The 23,283-nt window shown below is 38.4% G+C and overlaps 1 protein-coding gene across 3 annotated transcripts in view; it reads right to left on the bottom strand.

Annotated features, from left to right (window-relative positions):
• CROT (carnitine O-octanoyltransferase) overlaps window positions 1-22,832 on the bottom strand; it is an 86,053-nt gene extending 63,221 nt beyond the window's left edge. The window contains exon 1 of one of the 3 annotated variants that reach the window (XM_070617346.1): window positions 22,504-22,832. In XM_070617346.1, the coding sequence (XP_070473447.1) occupies window positions 22,504-22,531 (28 nt within the window). In that variant the 5' untranslated portion in view covers window positions 22,532-22,832. Of the gene's footprint in view, window positions 1-10,431; window positions 10,455-22,503 lie in introns of those variants that run through there. The other 2 variants (XM_070617344.1, XM_070617345.1) reach the window with 2 other exon arrangements.
• Between the last annotated feature and the right edge of the window lie 451 nt (window positions 22,833-23,283).

Raw genomic sequence — 23,283 nt, 5'->3', positions numbered from 1 at the left:
ACCACAGGAAACTTAGAGAATTCTTTAGAGAACAAAGTGGGTTCCACCATCTCTTGCATCTGCTCTCCATTCTTTCTTATACACCAACTCCTGTAGGAAACTTTTCTTAATGCTCCCATTCTTGTCTCTTCTCACCTGTTCTTGTCCTCTTCTCACCTCTCACCAGGCTGACCTCACAATCTGTTTTCTCAGAGATCTTTTCCACTGTTTATCCCACTGTGAACCAGTCTTAGCTAGAATTTCACCCTGAGTTCTTTTGCTTAACTGTTGTTTAACTGGGATGGTTACTGTGATGGGCAGTTTGATACACTTGTTAACTCTGGCTGCCTAATATTGAAGCTTTCTTGTTAGCATTCCAAGTACTTTGGACTCTGCTTTGGAGTTCATAAGGTTCACTTTATTTTCGTTTTGTTTCATAGGAGCTGATATGTGATTAGCTAAAGAGGTAAAAGGCTATACAAATAAGTATTTATTGAGCATGCTCCTTGCCCAGCATTTGGTTAAATACAGATACAAATCAACAAGTCAATTCTGTATTTTCCAGTTTTCTGTTTCCGTGGATATGACAGATCAAAGGAGGTGGGAATGCTAAGGCATTCTTTGTCATATTTTATGGTGAAGCATGTATATCGTGGAAAATAATATTAGGCTGCTAAGTGTGTGACTTCTACAAAAAGTGCATTTGACCTTTTGCTTATATAAATATAAGTGCTGTGTTTTGTATCTTTACTTACATATTCACTTCTTCTGGACCTAATGCTATGTTTACTTTTAAATATAAATTCAACGTAGGGCACGTATCATTTTATTAGACATACTTTGCATGTCTCTAATCCAATGCCAAGCCAAAATGGGTGCTTGAGTTTTTATGTGTGAGAAAAAAAATTCCTGGGTAAGAGCTGTTATCCCTGGGTTGTAAGAATATGGATTGTTTTTTATTTCTTTACACTCCTCTGCATTTTCCAAATGGCCTAATATAAATAATTATATATATGTATATGTATATAATGTATGTTGTATATACATATTTTTATGGGACCTCATGATATCATACAGTCCTGTGTCCGGCCTTCAGAGAGATTATATGCCATTATCCTTATATGAGGTCAATGGTCAGAAGCCCAGAAATATTAAGTGACTTGTCTAGAATGATACAAGTAGGAAGTGATGAAGGAGGGACCAGAACCAAGGTTTTTCTAGCTACTAGTTTTGTATTTTTCTTGTTAAAATGAACATGACAGGTGGAAGTGTGGAACCACCCTTTCCTCCAGCAGTGTAGGTATATATTACCTACTTTATGTTAAATCTCGAATATTCCAGAACTTAAAGTGTGCAATTCAGGGTTTATGTGTGTGTGTCTATTGTCCTTACTCAATTTGAAAAATTTTCCTTTTTTTGTATATCTGAGTGCCTTACACAGTAAAATGCATATATTAGACTCTCAATAATAATACCTTAAAGAAAATATGCCAAAACATTAACAGTAATTGCTTCTGGGTTGTGGGTTAATGGTTTCCTTGTCATTTACATTTTCCTATGTTTTTATTTTCTATAATGACTACTTCAAAGTTTACCATTAATGAAGACTTATTTCTTTATAAAAAAGAGATTGATATCCCTGAGTTCACATTTTATTCCTCAAATATGGAGGAAGGTTTCTTTTATTCAACAAGCACAAATATATATTCATGGTAAATATTTAACATTGTAATGCATTGCTTTAAAAAAGTTTTCTGCCACAGACTCCTTTAATAATCTGTTGGAAGTTATGAAACCTCCCCTCAAAGAAATACAAATACACATATAGAAACAAAATATTGTAAAAAATTTCTGGAGATTCACAGATCCCCTACGGCTCACTCATGTAAACCCTCTCAGTCTTGCTCAAAGCGTGGGCTACAGTTTTCATCAGAATACCTGGAATGCTCCTATGAAATGCAGATTCCCAAACGTGGTCCCAGACTTTCTGAATTGGAGGGAGCAGTAGGGCCCAGGCATCTGCCTGTTTAACAAGACAGTCCTTCCCCAACCTCCAAGCACATGAAAAGCACAGCAAATGTAAGAGTCTCATGACCTAGGTGTCTATAGATTTCATATTCAGAATCCTAAGTAAGAATAGCAAAAATTAAAATGATAGAGAATATCTAGTGCCAGGTCTTGAAATTAGGAAGCTGAGCAGAAGGAATGTAGTTCTGCCAATACCTTGATTTTAGCCCCAGTTTTGAGCTTTTGAGATTTAAAAACCCTCTGTTGTTTTAAGCCACTAAATTTGTGGTAATTTATTACAGGAGCAATAGTAAGTTAACTTAAAATAGATAGACCAATTACTTGCCCAAGATCATATCACTAGTAAGTGATGGGTCACAAATCAAACCTAGATCCTCTCTGACTCCCAAATTCATGCTTAAACCATTATAGTAGCAGTGTGTCTTAAGTATAAATAAGGGAAGAGTAATCTATATTGAGTTATTTTAGTTAGAGATTTATTCTAAAAGTTTAAAATAATTTGTTTTTAAATTGGCACCTGAGCTAACGCTGTTGCCAATCTTTTTTTTCCTGCTTTTTCTCCCCAAATCCCCATGGCACATAGTTGTATATTTTAGTTGTTAGTCCTTCTACTTGTGGCATGTGGGATGCCACCTCAGCATGGCCTAACAAGCGGTGCCGTGTCCACGCCTAGGATCCAAACCAGTGAAACCCTGGGCTGCCAAAGCACAGCACGCGAACTTAACCACTCGGCCACAGGGCCGGCCTCTGAAATATTTCAGAAAAGGATATGTCACAGTATTTTGAGTTGGTCTTGGTATCAAGTCAGTCTTCCATACATCATAATTCCCTGTGTCAGTGGTGTATGAGACCTATTGCAATTGTTCTTTGATTGAGATAACGTACGTCCCAGCTGGCCAGGCCCTGGATTGTTACAAATCCCAGCAGTTGGGTGTCCTGCCCAGAAGGGAGTGAGAAGGACACATGGTTGCAATGGGCGTGTGGGCTTTTTTTGTTTTTTTTGAGTTTGTAATAGTTCACATCATTGTGAAATTTCAGTTGCACGTTATTTCTTGTCTGTCACCACCTAAGTGCTCCCCTTCACCCACTATGCCCACGCCCCACCCCCGTTCCCCTGATAACCACTGAACTGTTCTCTTTGTCCATGTGTTTGGTTATATTCCACATATGAATGAAATTATCTGGTGTTTGTCTTTCTCAGTCTGGCTTATTTCACTTAGCATAATTCCCTCCAGGTCCATCCATGTTGTTGCAAATGGGATGATTTTGTCTTTTTTATGGCTGAGTAGTATTCCATTGTATATATATACCACATCTTCTTTATCCAATCATCAGTTGATGGGCACTTGGATTGCTTCCATGTCTTGGCTATTGTGAATAGTGTTGCAATGAACATAGGGATGCATACGTTACTTTGGATTATTGATTTCAAGTTGTTTGAGTAGATACCCAGTAGTGGGATAGCTGGGTCATATGGTAGTCCTATTTTTAGTTTTTTGAGAAATCTCCATACTGTTTTCCATAGTGGCTGCACCAGTTTGCATTCCCACCAGCCGTGTATGAGGGTTCCCTTCTTTCCACACCCTCTCCAACATTTGTTATTTTTAGTCTTAATGATCATAGCCATTTTAACAGGCGTAAAGTGGTATCTTAGTGAAGTTTTGATTTGCATTTCCCTGATGATTAGCAAAAGTTTTTCATTTTGTTCAAGTTCAATTTATTAGATTTTCCTTTCTTGAATCATATTTTGGTATCCAGTCTAAGAACTCTTCATCAAGTCCTAGATCCTGAAGATTTTCTCCTAAAAGTTTTATGCTTTTATATTTTACGTTTAAATTTATTATCCATTTTGAGTTAATTTTTGGATAAGGTGTGAGGTTTAATCAAGGTTCTTTTCTTTTCAGCCTATGGATATCCAATTGCTTCTGTACATATATATATATATTCTGAATATGAAAGCTTTATCAGATATATAATTTGCAAATATTTTCTCCCATTCTGTAGTTGTCTTTTCACTCTTTTTGATATTGTCCTTTGATGCACAAAAGTTTCTGATTTTGATGAAGTCAAGTTTATCTATTTTTATTATTTTTTTTATTTTTTTTTATTAATGTTATGATAGATTACAACCTTGTGAGATTTCAGTTGTACATTATTTTTAGTCATGTTCTGGGTACACCACTTCCCCCTTTGTGCCCGCCCCCCACCCTCCCTTTTCCCTGGTAACCACCGATCAGATCTCCTTGTCAATATATTAACTTCCACCTATGAGTGGAGTCATTTAGAGTTCGTCTTTCTCTGACTGGCTTATTTCGCTTAACATAATACCCTCAAGGTCCATCCACATTGCTGCGAATGGGCCAATTTTGTCTTTTTTTATGGCTGAGTAGTATTCCATTGTGTATATATACCATATCTTCTTTATCCAATCATCAGTTTCTGGGCATGTAGGTTGGTTCCATGTCTTGGCTATTGTAAATAATGCTGCGATGAACATAGGGGTACAAGGGACTCTTGGGATTTCTGATTTCAGGTTCTTAGGATAGATACCTAGTAATGGGATGGCTGGGTCATAGGGTATTTCTATTTTTAACTTTTTGAGAAATCTCCATACTGTTTTCCATAGTGGCTGTACCGGTTTGCATTCCCACCAACAGTGTATGAGGGTTCCTTTTTCTCCACAACCTCTCCAACATTTCTTGCTCTTGGTTTTGGATGTTTTTGCCAATCTAACGGGTGTAAGGTGATATCTTAGTGTAGTTTTGATTTGCATTTCCCTGATGATTAGCAATGATGAACATCTTTTCATGTGTGTATTGGCCATATTCATATCTTCTTTTGAGAAATGTCTGTTCATGTCCTCTGCCCAGTTTTTGATCGGGTTGTTTTTTTTGTTGTTGTTAAGCAGTGTGAGTTATTTGTATATTATGGAGATTAACCCTTTGTCGGATAAGTGGCTTGTAAATATTTTTTCCGAATTAGTGAGCTGTTTTTTTGTTTCGATTCTGTTTTCCCTTGCCTTAAAGAAGCTCTTTAGTCTGATGAAGTCCCATTTGTTTATTCTTTCTATTGTTTCCCTCAACTGAGGAGTTATAGTGTCCGAAAAGATTCTTTTGAAACTGATGTCAAAGAGTGTACTCATTCTCTTCCAGAAGACTTATTGTTTCAGGCCTAATCTTTAGGTCTTTGATCCATTTTGAGTTTATTTTGGTGTGTGGTGAAAAAGAATGGTCAATTTTCAACCTTTTCCATGTGGCTGTCCAGTTTTCCCAGCACCATTTGTTGAAGAGACTTTCTTTTCTCCATTGTAGGCCCTCTGCTCCTTTGTCGAAGATTAGTTGTCCGTAGATGTGTGGTTTTATCTCTGGGCTTTCAATTCTGTTCCATTGATCTGTGGACCTATTTTTGTACCAGTACCATGCTGTTTTGATCACTGTAGCTTTGTAGTATGTTTTGAAATCAGGGATTGTGATTCCGCCGGCTTTGTTTTTCTTGCTCAGGATTGCTTTAGCAGTTCGCGGTCTTTTGTTGCCCCATATGAATTTTAGGATTCTTTGTTCAGTTTCTGTGAAGAATGTTCTTGGGATTCTGATTGGGATAGCATTGAATCTGTAGATTGCTTTAGGTAGTATGGACATTTTAACTATGTTTATTCTTCCAATCCATGTGCATGGAATGTCTTTCCATCGCTTTATGTCGTCGTCAATTTCTTTCAAGAAAGTCTTGTAGTTTTCATTGTATATATCCTTCACTTCCTTGGTTAAGTTTATCCCAAGGTATTTTATTCTTTTCGTTGCGATTGTGAATGGGATTGAGTTCTTGAGTTCTTTTTCTGTTAGTTCATTGATAGTGTATAGAAATGCTACTGATTTATGTATGTTGATTTTATACCCTGCTACTTTGCTGTAGTTGTTGATTATTTCTAATAGTTTTTCTATGGATTCTTTGGGGTTTTCTATATATAAGATCATATCGTTTGCAAACAGCGAGAGTTTTACTTCTTCATTGCCTATTTGGATTCCTTTTATTTCTTTTTCCTGCCTAATTGCTCTGGCCAGCACCTCCAGTACTATGTTGAATAGGAGTGGTGAAAGTGGGCACCCTTGTCTTGTTCCTGTCCTCAGAGGGATGGCTTTCAGTTTTTGTCCATTGAGTATGATGTTGGCTGTGGGTCTGTCATATATGGCCTTTATTATGTTGAGGTACTTTCCTTCTATACCCATTTTATTGAGGGTTTTTGTCATAAATGGGTTTTGGATCTTGTCGAATGCTTTCTCTGCATCTATTGAGATGATCGTGTGGTTTTTGTTTTTCATTTTGTTGATGTAGTGTATCACGTTGATTGACTTGCGGATGTTGAACCATCCCTGTGTCCCTGGTATAAATCCCACTTGATCATGGTGTATAATCTTTTTAATGTATTGCTGTATTTGGTTTGCCAGAATTTTGTTGACGATTTTTGCATCTATGTTCATCAGTGATATCGGCCTGTAGTTCTCCTTCTTTGTGTTGTCCTTGTCAGGTTTGGGGATCAGAGTGATGTTGGCTTCATAGAATGTGTTGGGGGTACTCCATCTTCCTCAATTTTCTGGAATAGTTTGAGAAGAATAGGTATTAAGTCTTCTTTGAATGTTTGGTAGAATTCTCCAGAGAAGCCTGGTCCTGGACTCTTATTTTTGGAGAGGTTTTGGATTACCATTTCTATTTCCTTACTTGTGATTGGCCTATTCAGATTCTCCATTTCTTCCTGATTCAGTTTGGGGAGGTTGCAGGAGTCTAGGAAGTTGTCCATTTCTTCCAGGTTGTTCAATTTGTTGGCATATAGTTTTTCACAGTATTCTCTTATGATCCCTTGTATTTCATTGGTATCTGTTGTGATTTCTCCTCTCTCATTCCTAATTTTATTTATTTGCAATTTCTCTCTTCTTTTCTTGGTGAGTCTGGCTAAAGGTTTCTTGATTTTGTTAATTTTTTCGAAGAACCAATTCTTTGTTTCATTGATCCTTTCTATTGTCTTTTTTGTTTCAATATCGTTTATTTCTGCTCTTATTTTTATTATTTCCCTCCTTCTACTGACTCTGGGCTTTGTTTGTTCTTCTTTTTCTAGTTCTGTTAGGTGTCGTTTGAGGTTGCTTATGTGAGCTTTTTCTTGTTTTAGTGAGGTGAGCCTGTATTGCGATGAATTTCCCTCTTAGGACTGCTTTTGCTGAATCCCAGATGATTTGGTATGTCGTGTTCTCATTTTCATTTGTCTCTTGATAATATTTGATTTCTTCTTTAATTTCTTCAATGATCCATTGTTTGTTCGGAAGCGTGTTGTTTAGTCTCCACATTTTTGCACCTTTCTCTGCTTTTTTCTTGTAGTTGATTTCTAGTTTCATAGCATTATGATCAGAAAAGATGCTTGATATTATTTCAACTCTCTTGTATTTATTGATGTTTGCTTTGTTTCCCAAAATATGGTCAATCCTTGAGAATGTTCCATGTGCACTTGAGAAGAATGTGTAACCTGCTGTTTTTGGATGAAGTGTTCTATATATATCTATTAAGTCCATCTGGTCTAATTTTTCATTTAATTCTATTATTTCCTTGTTGATTTTCTGTCTGGATGTTCTGTCCATTGGTGTTAATGGTGTGTTGAGGTCCCCTACTATTATTGTATTGTTGTTGATGTCTTCTTTTAGTTCTATTAAGAGTTGCTTTACAAATTTTGGTGCTCCTGTGTTGGGTGCATATGTATTTATAAGTGTTATGTCTTCTTGGTGGAGAGTCCCTTTTATCATTATATACTGTCCCTCTTTGTCTTTCTTTATCTGTTTTGCTTTGAAGTCTACCTTGTCTGATATTAGTATAGCAACACCTGCTTTCTTTTGTTCATTATTAGCTTGGAGTAGTGTTCTCCATCCCTTCACTCTGAGTCTGTGTTTGTCTTTGGGGCTGAGGTGTGTTTCCTGGAGACAGCATATTGTTGGGTCTTGTTCTTTGATCCATCCTGCCACTCTGTGTCTTTTGATTGGGGAGTTCAATCCATTTACATTTAGAGCGATTATTGAGATGTGGGGGCCTACCACTACCATTTTGTGTCTTGTTTTCCGGTTTTCTTCAATTTCCTTTGTTTCTCGTCCCATGGTTTAATCTGTTCTGATGAAGAGCTGCTACTCTCTGTTGTTGTCCTTCTACTTATCTCCTCTGCTCTTGGTTTTGTAGCCCCTTTCCTTTTTTGGATTTTTCAGGAATGAGGGTTTTCCTGAGGATTTCCTGAAGAGGAGGTTTTGTGGCAATGAACTCCCTTAATTTTTGTTTATCTGGGAAAGTTTTTATTTCTCCACCGTATTTGAAGGATATTTTCGCTGGGTAGAGAATTCTCAGCTGTAGGTTTTTGTCCTTCAGATTTTTGAATATATCATTCCACTCTCTTCTAGCCTGTAAAGTTTCTGCAGAGAAATCTGCTGATAGCCTGATGGGGGTTCCTTTGTAGGTTAGTTTCTTTTGCCTGGCTGTCCTTAGTATTTTCTCCTTGTCGTTGACTTTTGCTAGCTTCACTACTATATGGCGTGGAGTTGGTCTTCTTGCATTGATAAAGTTTGGAGATCTATTGGCTTCTGTCACCTGAAGATCCATCTCTCTCACCAGATTTGGGAAGTTCTCAGCCATTATTTCTTTGAATAGGCTTTCTGCACCTTTCTCCTTCTCTTCTCCCTCTGGTATACCTATAATCCTTACGTTGCATCTCCTAATTGTGTCTGATAATTCTCAGAGAGTTTCTTCATTTCTTTTTAGTCTTACTTCTCTCTCCTCCTCTGCCTACAGCATTTCTATATTCCCATCTTCCAAGTTGCTAATTCTTTCCTCCATATTATCGGCCCTACTCTTCAGTGCATCTAGATTTTTCTTAATCTCCTCTATTGTGTTCTTCATTTCCAGTATTTCTGTTTGGTTCTTCTTTATCGTATCAAACTCTTTTGTGACATAGCTCCTGAACTCGTTGAGTTGTCTATCTGAATTCTCTCTTAACTCATTGAGTATTTTAATGATGGCTGTTTTGAAGTCATCGTCATTTAGGTTATATATCTCATTTTCTTTGGGATTGTTTTCTGTGTATTTGTTATTTTCCTTCTGTTCTGGAGATTTAATGTATTTTTTCATGTTGCTTGATGTTGTAGATTTGTGCCTCCACATAGAGATAGAGTTTAGTTGCTCCTTCCCCTTGTTTCTGCTGGTGTGGTGGGGGAGCCGCTGTTTATACTGCACCAACCAGGAACCCTATCCGCAGTTGCTAACTGGGCCTGGGCCCCTCCTCGTAGTCACAGTGGTCCTTTGGATTCCCTCTTCTGCCGTGGGGGCCATCACGGAGGGGCTTCAGGCTGCTGGTGCCTACTGTTGCAGCCCACCTAGACATGCTCCCTCCTTGGGGTCTGCAACAGTGTTATGGGCTTTTCCAGCGGCCAGGGGTAGGATCACTTATATTTGCCGCTCCGTCACTGTCGGCACCCACAAAATCTCACTTGTCCACTATGGGTCGCAGCAGAGCTATTGGCATCTTCTACAGTCTGTGGTTAGCTCACCTAGCTATGCTACTTTTGTCCTGGGGTCTTCCAGCCTTGTGGCTCCCGGATGGGTGCTCTCTACTAGTGCTGTGCAGAGGCTTTCCCTGAGGCTGCTGTGAGCCTGTAGGGTTTCCCCCTAGGTCGCTGGAACTCCACCCAGCCCCAGTCCTGTTCCCCAGGAACTCGGGGAGCCCTTTGCCCTGTCTGGGGGATACCTGGAGATCCTGATTTCAGTGGTAGCTGGTCAGCTGCTGCCCTGCCTGATATTCTCCTCTCCAGGACCCTCCTGGTGTTGTGGATGCTGGGCGTGGCCCCTCCGCTAATGGCAGACAGAGAGTTTTGTCTGCTGCCTGGGCGGAACTCTGGAGCTTCCCCTCCGGGGCGCGGAGCCGGCCTCTGGAGCTTCACCCAGCCCCAGTCCTCTCCGACATCTCCGGCAATCCCTAGCCCCATGGGGTGGGCAACGGCAGCTGGGGGTCACCTCGCCCTCTGGGATTCTCTCTGGGACTTTCCCAGAGTTGTGAATGCTGGGCGTGGCCCCTCCGCTAATGGCAGACAGAGAGTTTTGTCTGCTGCCAGGGCGGAACTCTGGAGCTTCCGCTCCGGGGCACGGAGCCGGCCTCTGGAGCTTCACCCTGCCCCAGTCCTCTCTGAGATCTCCGGCAATCCCTTTCCCCACCGTGCAGGCAGTGGCAGCTGGGGGGCCGCTGTACCCTCTGTGATTCTCTCTGGGACCCTCCGGGTGCCGTGAACACTAGGCAGGATCTCCCCGTCAATGGCGGGGCGAGACTCTCCCTGAGGGCTCAGGTGTGTAACTCTAGAGTTTCCCTCTGCATTTAGGAGTAATTGCGGGGGGTTTAGGTAGGGTTCTGGTCACCTGTTTCCACCGTCGCTCCTCTGGTGTGTGCTCGCTCCTGCCCTAGATGTGTGTAGATCTTCTGGGGGCATCCGTTGGAAGAAAGCCACTTGCAGGTACTAGGCTGTTCGGTCGGGTTCGGAGAGTTTTCACCTATCTCCACATCCTCCTGGAGGGAAGTCCGTCCACCTTCCGATGTATAGTCGCGTGGGTCTCTCAGACGTCCTGAGATGCTATCTGGATATCCTTTGTTAAGCGATGAGTGTCCAAATAATTGTAGACTCTAAGGGGGAGAGACAAAGAGGACTACTCATGGCGCCATCTTGGATCCTCCCTCTCTATTTTTATTTTTGTTACTTGTGCTTTTGGTGTCATATCTAACAATCCATTGTCAAAACCTAGTCAGAAAAATTATGCTTATGTTTTCTTCTAACTTTTTTTATGGTTTTAGCTCTTGTATTTATGTTGTTCCATTTTTTTATTGGAGTAAAATATATGTAACATAAAATTTATCATTTTAACCATTTTTAAGTGTACAGTTCTGAGGCATTAAGTGCATTCACATTGTTATGCAGCCATCACCACCATCCGTTTACAGATCATTTTCATCTTCCTAAACTGAAACTCAATATTCTTTAAACACTAACTCCGCATTCTGCCTCCTCTAGCCCCTGGCAACCACTGGTCTACTTTCTGTCTCTATGAATTTGACTACTCGAGGTACTTTAAATAAGTAGAATCTTATAATATTTGTCTTTTTGTACCTGGCTTATTTCACTCAGCATAATGTCCTCAAGGTTCATTCATGTTGTAGCATGTGTCAGAATTTCTTTCCTTTTTAAGGCTGAATAATATTCCAGTGCATGTATGTACCATATTTTCTTTATCCATGCATTCATTCATGGACACTTGGGGTTCCACCTTTCAGCTGTTGTGAGTAATGCTACCATGAACATTTTATACAGATATCTTTCTTTGCTGCCTATGCTTTTGGTCATATCCAAGAAATCATCGTCAAATCCAATGTCATGAAAATTTCCCCTATTTCTAGAGAAGACCTCCCCTAGAAGTTTTCCTTCTAGATATTTTATAGTTTTAGCTCTTACACTTTAGGTTTTTGATCCATTTTGAGTTCCTTTTTTGTATATGGTGTAGGGAAACTTCCAACTTCATTCTTTTGTATATGGATGTCAAGTTTCCTAGCACAATTTGTTGGAAAGACTATCTTTCCACATTGAGTCATCTTGACACCCAATATTTGACGTATATATGAAGCTTTATTTTTGGGTTATCTATTCTATTATATTGGTCTACATGTCTGCCTTCATGCCAGTATCACAGTTTTCATTACTGTATTTTTGTAGTAAGTTTTAAAATCTGGAACTGTCAGTCCTCCAAATTTATGCTTTTTCATGACTGTTTTGGTTATTCAGGGTTCCTTGATATCCCATGCGAATTTAAGGATGGGTTTTTCTATTTCTGCAAAAACATTGCTGAGATTTTGATAGGGATTGCATTTAGTCTGTAGATCACTTTGGGGAGCATCAACATCTTAACAATGTTGAAGCCTTCCAATCCATGAACATGGGTGCCTTTCCATTTGTTTATGTCCTCTTTAATTTCTTTCACCAATATTTTATAGTTTCTGGGTACAAGTCTTTTTGGCTCCTTGGCAAAGTTTATTCCAAAGTGTTTTATTATTTTTGATGCTACTGTAAATGGAATTGATTTCTTAATTTCCTTTTTGGATTGCTCATTGTTAGTTTATAGAAATGCAACTGATTTTTGTGTATTCCCTTTCTATCCTGAAACTCTTCTGAATTCATTTATTAGTTGTAACAGTTTTTCTGTAGAATCTTTAGGGTTTTCTACATATAAGGTTGTGTTATCTATAAACAGAGATAATTTTACTTCTTCCTTTCCAATTTGGATGTCTTTCATTTCTTTTTCTTGCCTAATTGCTCTGGCTAGAATTTCCAACACTATGTTGAATAAAAGTGGTGAAATTGGACATCCTTGTCTTCCTGATTTTATGGAATGGTCCTTTTAAAATTTATCTTTCCTCATCAATAATCTCATCCTGTTCATCTATTTTCCTGATTTTTGTTAGGTCTTTGTCCATGTTTTACTTTAGCTCTTTGAGCATATTTAACAATTTTTATAAAGCCTTCGTCTAGTAAGTCCAATGTCTGGACTTCCTCAGAGATGGTTTCTGTTGTTTTATTTTATTCCTTTGTATGGGCCATACTTTAAATTTTGTTTTGTATGCCTTATGTGTTTTTTGTTGTTGAAAAGAGGATATTTGAATATTATAATGTGGTAACCTTGGAAATCAGATTCTCCCCTTTCCACAGGGTTTGCTGCTTTTTTAAAAAATTGCAGTCTGTAGTAGTCCTTTTGTGCAGTGACTTTTCCCAACCGCCCCTCCCCACCACAGCATAGAGACTATATTCATTGTTCTGTGGGTTACTGATATCTCTGTTCCATAGCTTTTGTCCAGCTAATGTTTTGACAGAGATTTCCTTGATTGCCAGAGTTAATACAACAATGAAAACCAACCTACTCTTTGCAGGGGGGCTGTGTGCTGGGACACTTCTTCAGCACTTAGCGAGACTGGTACTGAACTCTAGGGGTCACCCTGAGTTGAAAGATGACAGTCTTCTCAGGTCTTTACTGAGCATGCTTGCCCTGGGCATGTGTGTGACTTTCTAAATTCCCCTGTATACATAAGTACTTTTGATTGCTCTAGTTTCCCACGGAAATTTTCTCCTGACTTTTCCTCCAAGTCTTTAGGTAATCTGTTGTGTGTCTGAGTCATAATCTTTTGCAACAGGCAGCTGCAGGTTGTTTGTCTGCCATCCAGTGTTTTTGAGCAGCACCTGCTGTTTTTCTATCCAGGGTAAGTTCCCAATTACGTGAAACAGACAAGCATCTTGCCTCAATCCTTCAGATATCCCCAAGACAGGGTAGAACATAACTATACAATAATTGTTGAAAAGGTCTGCCCTGGTTCTGAGGAACCACAATCCCAATCTAGGAACACAGACTGCTTTCTTAAAGACTATCACTGAGCTGGGGCGGGGGTGAGACAAGAGCAGGTATTTTTAACTACAAAGCTTCCCTATTGTTTTTAAGTTGCCTGTTTCTATATTCAGCATTTGTTTAGTTGCTGTAAACTTTTGACTATTTTGCAGAGTTCTGACAAGGTTGGTTCTGATCATTTCTGCTTAATTTGTGGTGGTTCTGTTGGCAGTTGGGAGTTTGGAGCTGCCTCTTCTGCCATTTTGATGTCACTCCCTGAAGCGATCTGTTTCTCTCTCCCTAGCAATGCTTCTTGCCTTAAGATCTATTTATCTAACATTAATATAGTTAAACTAAGTAATATTAATTAGTATCAACATGGTATAACTTTTTTCATCTGTTTCCTTTTCTATCTTTCTGCATCTATATGTTTAATATGATTCTTATTAGTGGTGTACAATTGAACTTTTTTGATCCAGTCTGACAATTTTTGTCTTAACTGAAACATTAAATCCTTTTACATATAATGTAAATACTTATATGTTTGATTTTAAATCTATAATCTTTTTTGGGCTTTCTAGTTGTCGCTCATTTTCTATGTTTATTTTTTTTCCTTTTGTTGCCTTTTTTTGTTTTATATTTTATTCCATTTTGCCCCTTACTTATTTGAAAGTAATATATTCTATTTATGTAATTTTAATTGTCCCTCTAGAAATTAAAACAATATCTCCTGTATTTTCCATTATTCTCTCTCCAAGTCACATTTTGGATAATTTCTTCTGCTCTATCTTCCAGTTCACTTATTCTCTTAGTGTCTTGTACACTGTTCATATCTATTGAATTTTTAATTGAGATTATTTTAGTTACTTTTAGAATTTTATTTGTTGCTTTTTAAATTATCCTAGGTAACTTTTTATACCTTCCTATTTCCTACAGATATGTTTATACTCCTTTTTCATTTTTTAAAAACAGTATAAACATTGTTTTCCTAATAGTTCCTGTATCTGAAGTCTTTCTCTTGTTGTGCTCATTTTCTTCCATGGTGGATCACAAGTCTTGATTTCCAATGGCATAATCATAATCAGTATCTTTGTCCTGAAATGTCAGTGTGACAAAACAATGCCTCAAGCCTGTTGGTGTCACCTAAAGATAGAGACAGGGAAGAAAAACAGAGAAAAGAGAAAGAAAGGAATGCAATTGAGAAAGAGAGAATAATATGGAAGAAAGAGATGGAAAAGTTGAAAGTGAGTGAATGGGAATGATAGCACCTCTTCCCTTAAATGCCACTGAAGGAAAAATGCATTGAGTATCCCCACTTAGAAACTTGTACAATTAAAGCACTTTATGAAAGAAGACCTGGGAAAAGATGCTCCAGAATGTTAACAATGATTGGTACTGAGTGGCAAAAATACGTGTGATTTTTTTCCTTTCTACATTTCTGCATTTTCCAAGTTTTCAGTAATAAATGCTTTATAAGTTAAACCTATTAAGCAAGTGATACTTGTTTAAAAAATGTATTGAGTAACATGAAAAAAGGGATAGGTCAAGAAACAGCATTAAGGCCTTACTGACCCAGGTATTGAGAGAGTAAATAAATATATGGGTAAATATTTTCTTTAGAAAATAAGGTGTGAATAAATTTATAGGGGTATTTTAAATAAAAACAGGTGTTTCAATAAAGAAAATAACTAGGGACCATTTCCAAATGGCAATCTTACCCTCCTAAGTTTCTTACCAAAATCTCATTGGCAGATATACAGACTTTGATTGAACAGACATGAACATTGTTATTTGAGTTGCTTTTAAAGTAGTAATGCAATGTTAATGGAAGGCTGAAAGGCTGCAGTGTGTCTTGGTGTTAGCATTTGTTGACCTATCCTTTTTTATCTCCAGTGTCTGGTATAAGATATGCTGGAAGAGAAAGGCAATCTAAGAGCCATTTGCAGAAGACCCGCGTTGTTGATGATATTGCCAGTTCTCTGCTGCCAATCCTCAGGAAAAATCTTTTTGCTTATTTTGGTCACAAGTTAAAAAGTAAAATAAAAGCACAGGTATTTTTAGTGACATCTTTTTGAGTTCTTGATCCAAGTCCATCTAAAGCAGTTGATTTTTATGTCTAGTTAATGTGGTTTTTTTTTACTTGGTTAAATTTCATCATTAATAAATTAAATATTGTATCTATATTCTCAAGAAAAGAACATGAGAATCTGTTAAGTAGTAACTATAAATACTATAAATCCCATGTGGTGATACTAATTGACATTTTCTTCTAAGGACTGAAAAAGTCTTGTTTCGCAGGACAATAAATGCCGCACTACTAAGCTAGTGCACCTAGCACTTTTGTAATTCCTCAGTGGATGCTTATAAAACAAACATTTAAAAGTCAGTTGAGAACAAGCAATTTGTGGTATGTTCATGCAATGGAATACTACTCAACAATAAAAAGGAATGACCTATTGATATATGCAACATGTATGAATGTTAAAAATAATTATGCTCAGTGAAAGAAGCTAGATCAAAAAAAGAGAGTAATATTATATGATTCCATTTATATAGAAATCTGGAAAATACAAGCTAACCTATAAAGACAGAAAGAAGATCAGTGTTTGCTTAGGAGGACAGAAGGAGTGAGCAGGGAGGTTTGAGAGAGAGGGACAACAAAGGGACATAGGAACAGAAAATGTCGGGGGAGATGAACATGCTTGTTGTGGTTGTGGTTGTGGTGATGGCATCACAGGTTTATGTATATGCCCAAACTTATCAGATGTACACTTTAAATAAGGTACTTGATTATGTGTCAGTCATACCCCAATAAAACTGTTCAGAACAAAACGGAACAAAACAAGCCAGGGTGAGGGGCTGGCCCCGTGGCTGAGTGGTTAAGTTCGTGCGCTCCACTGCAGGCGGCCCAGTGTTTCGTTGGTTCGAATCCTGGGCACAGACATGGCACTGCTCATCAAACCACGCTGAGGCAGCGTCCCACATGCCACAACTAGAAGGACCCACAACGAAGAATATACAACTATGTACCAGGGGGCTTTGTGGAGAAAAAGGAAAAAAATAAAATCTTTAAAAAAAAAAAAAAAAACAAGCCAGGCTGAGTCTTTGTCCTCTCTCCGAGTCTCTATGCAATAGTGTTACAATAGTGTTGAAAGCCCAGGATGTACTGGATAATCATGATCAGCCACAGCTTTTGTAATTATGTATTTATAATACAATTATTCTATTTTGATCCCTTATGCATAAACTAGTTTCATAGGACCTAATAATAATTTAGATTCCCTTTGAGTCTTGGCTCTTGTTGAATTGATTAGCAGGCATTTTAGGGAAATGTTCTTTTGGCGTTTTTCCTTCTTACAAATCCAGTATGAGAGCATCTGTTGCTTTTGTGACTAAACCCTACTTTAAAGGAAAGCATAGACTTCAATCAATTAATTTTTTTCTGTCAAGTTTCAACTTTGTCTCATGTAAGACATATTTATTTTGGGGGTCGGAAGGGGAATTCAAAAGAAATTTACACAGCAAAAATTGTTATGCAGTTTGTTTGTGATTGGTCTAGAACATTTTTTGATCAAAAGTTCCTAATCCTATAGTTAGATGTTAGTCAGGGCTCCTTCAAAGGAAAATCATCAACTTAGAACTCTAGCTTAAGCTAAAAGAAGATTTATTGGTTTATGTAACTAAAAGATTCAGGGACTGGATGCTGGGACAACAATTGAGGTGACCAAATATTTGCCCTACTCTGCTCATCTTTTACTTCTGCTTTCCTCTGATTGGCTTCGTTCTCTACAGGGTCCCCCTGTGACTGGGAAACATGGCTTCTGGCAGCCGTAGGCTTCTGGGCTATGGCTCTTACCTCTTAGAGTCTCACAAGGAAAGAGACTATCTGGTTCTTGTTATCAATACTCAACATGGGATTCAGATTGGATCTGTTTGGATCACATGCTTTTCCCTCCGCCAATCACTCACCCAGCCCTATGGTATCCTAGGGCAGGGAAGTAGGACCCTTGATTGACAGCCCCAACAGAACCATGTGAATGAGAAAGCCAGGAGTGTAGCTTCCAAAAGGAAAGAATGAAGGGTAGACAAAAAGTAACAGATGTTCACTATAGCTAGTAACATCTTCTACTCTCCCTGTCAGTTGGAGGTGAAGCAGCAGAAGCATAGTTTTGTTGTTTTCTGCTTTCATGACCAAGTTGGTCACCATTTAATGAGCTCTCTCTGCATATATCTACTCATTTCATATCTGATGATTGACTCAAAACCAGAAGTTTTCGCTTTAATTCCAAGTCAGTTGTGAACTAATCATCTTTTAGTAAATTAATAGGTATTCGCCCAAAGTGAGAGAGATTGCATTAAGGGAAAGAACCCTTGAAGACCGGGCAGTGCCTCATCCTCTGAACTATCTCGTTTAAGCCTTCAGCTCTACTAGCTATTTTGAGGCTACCCAGTTCTCCTAGGTCTAACTTAATTGCTGTTTTTCCTTTTAGACACATCTTCCCTGCCAAAATCTGGAGGTAGCATCTGGATCTAGAATTCTATGACTGGGATGCCATTTCAGGATTCCAAATTCAAAATTTCAGTCTGAGGGATTAAAGTAATTCTGAAGCAAGAATTCCTGCTGTGCTATCCTCCCTTGCTCCTTATTTGTAAATAAGTAGATTGCCTCTGAAATCTACCTTTGAAGAATAACCCTTCTATCACTTCGAGTGACTTACAGATAATGTTAAAAATAAAAACAGTTATATGACATAACCTCACTTTGCTTTGTTAAGTCTGGGTACTGTCTTTGTCTTCTAAGATAAAATATAACTGATGAACAATTTCTCTGATTCACTAAAAATTTACCTCAAGGAAATTTGACAACACGGATTTATCCCAACAATTTTTTCCCCATGCTAACGGGAGATTTGCAAGTTATTGGTACATTTACATTACTATTTTAAAACTAACTTTATTTGTCCTATGGAAAAATACAGACAGCTTCTGAAGTAGATATGCAGTGGGCTAGGTTCCTCTCTAGGCTCACCACTAACTGGCCCTGTGACTTTGGGGAAGTTGCCTTACCTCTCTAAAGTCGGATACTCCCCATCTTGGCCCCCTCATAGTGCAAAGAAGCTTGATCACTCATACAGTGCTGGTGGGAATGTAAAATGGCATAGCCATTCTGTAAGACACTGGCAGTTTCTTTAAAAACTAAACATGTGGCTTCCATACAACCCAGCAATTGTACTCCTGGAATTTATTCCAGAGAAATAAAATACTTACGTCCACACAAAAACCTGTACACAAATTTTTTTGGCAATCTTTATTCATAATAGCCAAAACTGGAAACAACCTAGATGTCCTTCAATGGATGATGGTGAAACAAACTTTGGTATATCCATATCATTAAGCAATAAAAAGGAATGAACTCGAGACCTATGCAGCAACCTGGGTGGTGCTGATTGTGAAAAAGCCAATCATCTCCAAAAGGTTGCAAACTGTATGTTTCCATTTATATAACATTCTAGAAATGACAAAAACAGAGAACAGGTTAGTGACTGCCAGGGGTTAAGGAGGGGGTAGGAGTGAGAGGGAACTGGGTGAGGCTATAAATGAATAATCTGAAGGATCCTTGAGGTGATGGAAAAGTTCAGTATCTTTATTGTATCAACGTCACTATCCTGGTTGTAATATTGTATGATAGTTTTTTGCAAGATGTTACCATTAGGGAAAACTGGGTGAGTGTACACAGGATCACTCTGTATTATTTCTTACAAGTGGTTGTGAATCTACAATAGCTCAAAATGAGAAGTTTAATTTAAAAAACTTTTAATTGAGGAGGAAGTCTTTGAGTCCAAATTCATAATTTCAGTCCGAGGGATTAAAGTAATCCTAGAAAAATTATGTAATGTGATAAATGTATTATTCTTTATTCCTTAAACTGAATTGTTATTTCGAATCTCTACCAGTGAGCAAGATTCATTCAATATATTTTTAGATTAGTGAGTCATTATGTGACTTCTCTTGCCTAGTATCTTGTGCTCAGTATATCCCATATAACAGGGCTCTGCAGCAAATACCAAAATTTTTGATGCAATTGGTCTTTCACCTTTCAAAACCTTTTAAACAAATGTTTCTTTTTCAGTCCAGAGAAGTCCAGCCCCAGGTAGGTTGAGCAATTGTGCCCAGGTCTGGAAGAGTTTAGGAGGTTCTGTTCTTGCTGGACAGTAACCACCTCGGCTAGGCCTGGGCAGGGTTCTTAGGAAAGCCCTGAGGCCTTTGAGCAGTGCTGACTCTTGATTAGCCTCAGAGCTATCTTAATTTTCTTTGATCATATCATTATAAAAGTATGTCATCATGAAAAATTTCTCTTTAGAAAGTATATTGGATTCCATATCTTTTATCAGTTTATTTTTTTGTAGAAATAAGGGAACTTATCAATACTTCCTTTGACATATCTGTGAAATTTATGAATTTCTTATTTTTTTAGAACTCTAAATAGTAAATTCACTTCAATCCCATATCATAGTTTATTTTACCTTGTCAAAATGAACCTGGTGGATATAAGGCCCTATTTTGTATTGTTTAAATTTAACCTTTCTGCCACTCTACCAAAAGAAAGAGTGGCTTTCATGCACACATTTTGATCATATAATTCTATAAATTTTATTCAGAAATCTTAGAAGTTTGCACAGTTAAGAATTGTGTCAGTACAGTGCACATACCACTGTCATCCACAAGCAGTGTTTGTAGACTCCAGAATAAGAAGCATATGATGAGGTGTCTCATGCAATGTAGTTCTTCCATAAGTTCTATTTAGGAAATAAGGCATTTTGAGGCAGACTATAAGGCATGCGGAGGAAGATTCTAGAGAGGGTCCTTCACCAGGTTCAGATTCTAGAAGACACCCAGAATGAACTCTAGAATAAATCTAGAAAAATAGATCCAACCTATCCAAACAAGTCTTTAAAAACATCTTACTAGATTACTATAAAATACTAAATGATAAAGCCAGGTATATATCTTTTTTGTGATTCTCCTTACATAAAGGAGGGGAAGGAAAAGAAATCATGAGATGGAAATACGCCAAAATGTTAGAGGTGGTTGATTTCGGATGCTAGACTTAGGAAGGTTTTGTTTGTTTCTTTGTTTGCTTTACTTCTTTAAAATGTTCAGACTTTCTATTAGGGGTAAGTGGTTCTTTTATATGCGGAAAAATGTAGTAAAAAAAAAAACTGAGAAAAAATTTTCATGGTGTCCATGACTGTCTTAATCCCCTCTCTCCTCATGAAAACCAAGAAATTGGTTGAGGTAGAGTTAATTTCCAGTAGGATTAAATTATTTTAATTTCCAAACAATACCACCCCACCTTTTTAAACCACCAAAGTCTCAATAAAATGCCAAAGTCACCAAAGAACCAATAATCTACAGCACAAACTCAGCATATTATGTCCCTGGCTCCCAGAGGGTTTGCAGTTCTGTCAAGACAGAAGATGGAGAGTTTGCAGAGACAAAAAGCAACTTGATACCAGGTGAAACCTGAGCCTAGTTTGTCCCATTCAAGTCTAGCTCTCAACACCCTGCCTCCCTCATCTCTTGACCAGAGTCACAGCCCATAACACTTCCTACCCTGTTACTTAATTTCTTACATAGGATTATCATTACCCACTTCAGTTCGACACATTTCCTGGCTTCCTCCCACTAATTCTCTCCTTAAAGCTTCCTATTATGTTCTCAAACCACAAATTAATTTCCAAGAAATCTCTAGAAATTTAGCGCTTTCCTAAAATGCTCCCATCTCCTCACTGTAACAGAAGAACTGAAGTTTCTCCCTTCATGAAGATTTCCGTCCTGAGTATCAAGTGGAGTCTACTCTTTCTCCCACTAACTTCTACACCCTTATCCTTAGACTGGGAAACAGGGTTAGTATAATCTTGGCTCTGCCTTGCCCTTTTCAATTCATTGTTCTACTACCTTCCTTCAACAATGCTCTCCTTCACTGAGTTTCATAATTCCTCACCTTGACTTTATGGATGTTCAGTTCCATTTCAGGAATTCACACACTAGGTCACAATCCAGTATTTACCCCCTGAAATGCTCCTCTAAATTTTTTAAGTCAACAACGTAAATTTTATGTTATGTGTTTTTCTTTTTTTTCAAGATTGGCACCTTAGCTAACAACTGTTGCCAATCTTTTTTTTTTTTTTTAATTCTTCACCCCAAAGCCCCCCAGTACATAGTTGTAGTTTCTAGTTGTGAGTGCCTCTGGTTGTGGCATGTGGGACGCCACCTCAGCATGGCCTGATGAGAGGTGCCATGTCTGCGCCCAGGATCTGAACTGGCGAAACCCTTGGCCGCCGAAGCAGAGCACGCAAACCCAACCACTTGGCCACGGGGCCAGTCCCCTATGTTATGTGTATTTTATAATAGTTAAAAAAAAACCTCTGTCATAAACTCCTTTTCTGTCACAACCTCCTATGCCTGTACTGCTACCACCTCTCTTCCACTAAACTTTTATATTGACTTTAGAAGACTTATAGTCTGTAGACTTCTTCTTCTCTCAGTTTATCACTAACTCCCAAAGAAAATGGAGACCATCAAATCATGAATTCCCTCAGCTTCTTTTCTCGGTACCTCTAGACACCCATGTGTCTACTAAGTCTACATTCTTCCTTTCTATTGAGGAAAAAAGTATCCTTACCTGTTTTCACCTGTGTTATTAGTGCTCTTATCACCTGTCTTCTAAGGGAGCTTGGTCATTGCTTATCTTCTCATTCTCCTTTATCTTTAGTCTCCATCCTTCTCTACTGGATTCTTTGCCTCCTTTATACAAATTGCTCTTTTTCTGCACATACTAAAACACAAACCAAAAACTTTCCACAGACCATGGTCCCCCTCAAGTGATTTCTCTTTTCACCTGTAAATTTCTTGAAAGGGTAGACCTTCATTTCTCTCCTATTTGCCTCTCGTATATTCCACTGTTTCTAAAACATTTCATGCAAATGTCAATAGTGACCTCCATTATAACTGCCAAGGTCAGTGGACTTCAAGGACCACTTTCCCCTTCCAATCCTCATTTTCCTTTACCTTTGCAGTATGTGACACTGTTCACCATCTTCCCTCCAATCTTTCTGCCTCAGCTTCCATGATGCCACTTTCTTCTGTGTTCTTCCTCTCTCTGAACATTCTCACGTAAACTGCGTTTCAGTAGACTCTTGACTCCTCTCTCCATCTTCACATTCAGCTTCTCACAAAATCCTGTCATTCAACATCTGTAATGTCTCTTGAATCTGTCCATTTCTCTCCATTCACTGCCATGGACGTGGTTCAAGCCTTCACCTGTTCAGCACCCCTTCCTCCTCCCTACTCCCCAACACGACCTCTGTACAATCCCTCACAACATTGCCAGAGCTATCGTTCTAAAACCTAAATCTGATCAAATCACTCCCCTGGAAAAAAAGATTAGTGATTCTCCACTGATCCCAAGATAATGTTCAGGCTTTATTGCAGTCCTTAGCTGCTTTATGGTCCTTAGCTCATCTGCCACAACTGTACGTTATGCTCTGTGCTGCCTTCTAAGCCTGATAAACACGCTCTATGCTGCTTTCAAACCTGATAGATTCCTGCTTGTGCTTTAACGCCAGAGCAGATACTACCTCCTTCAAAGTACCTTTTCTAGTCTGTCTCCTTTCCCTCTTCCTCTCTCTTTCTCTTTCGCTGTCCTTGAGGACCTGAAATAAGTATGTACAGAGCTCTGTGGGAATACAGAGAGAGTCACTTCAGTATCTTCTTTGTGCTAAACATTCTCACATATTTAATTGTCATTAGTAGGGTTGCCAGATAAATTACAGGATACCCAGTTAAAAT

Source organism: Equus przewalskii, chromosome 4 (assembly GCF_037783145.1).
Source record: "Equus przewalskii isolate Varuska chromosome 4, EquPr2, whole genome shotgun sequence".
In the NCBI taxonomy this organism is placed as follows: Eukaryota; Metazoa; Chordata; class Mammalia; order Perissodactyla; family Equidae; genus Equus; species Equus przewalskii.
The sequence above is the reverse complement of the archived record's forward strand: the minus strand, read 5'-3'. Positions and strand labels throughout refer to the sequence as shown.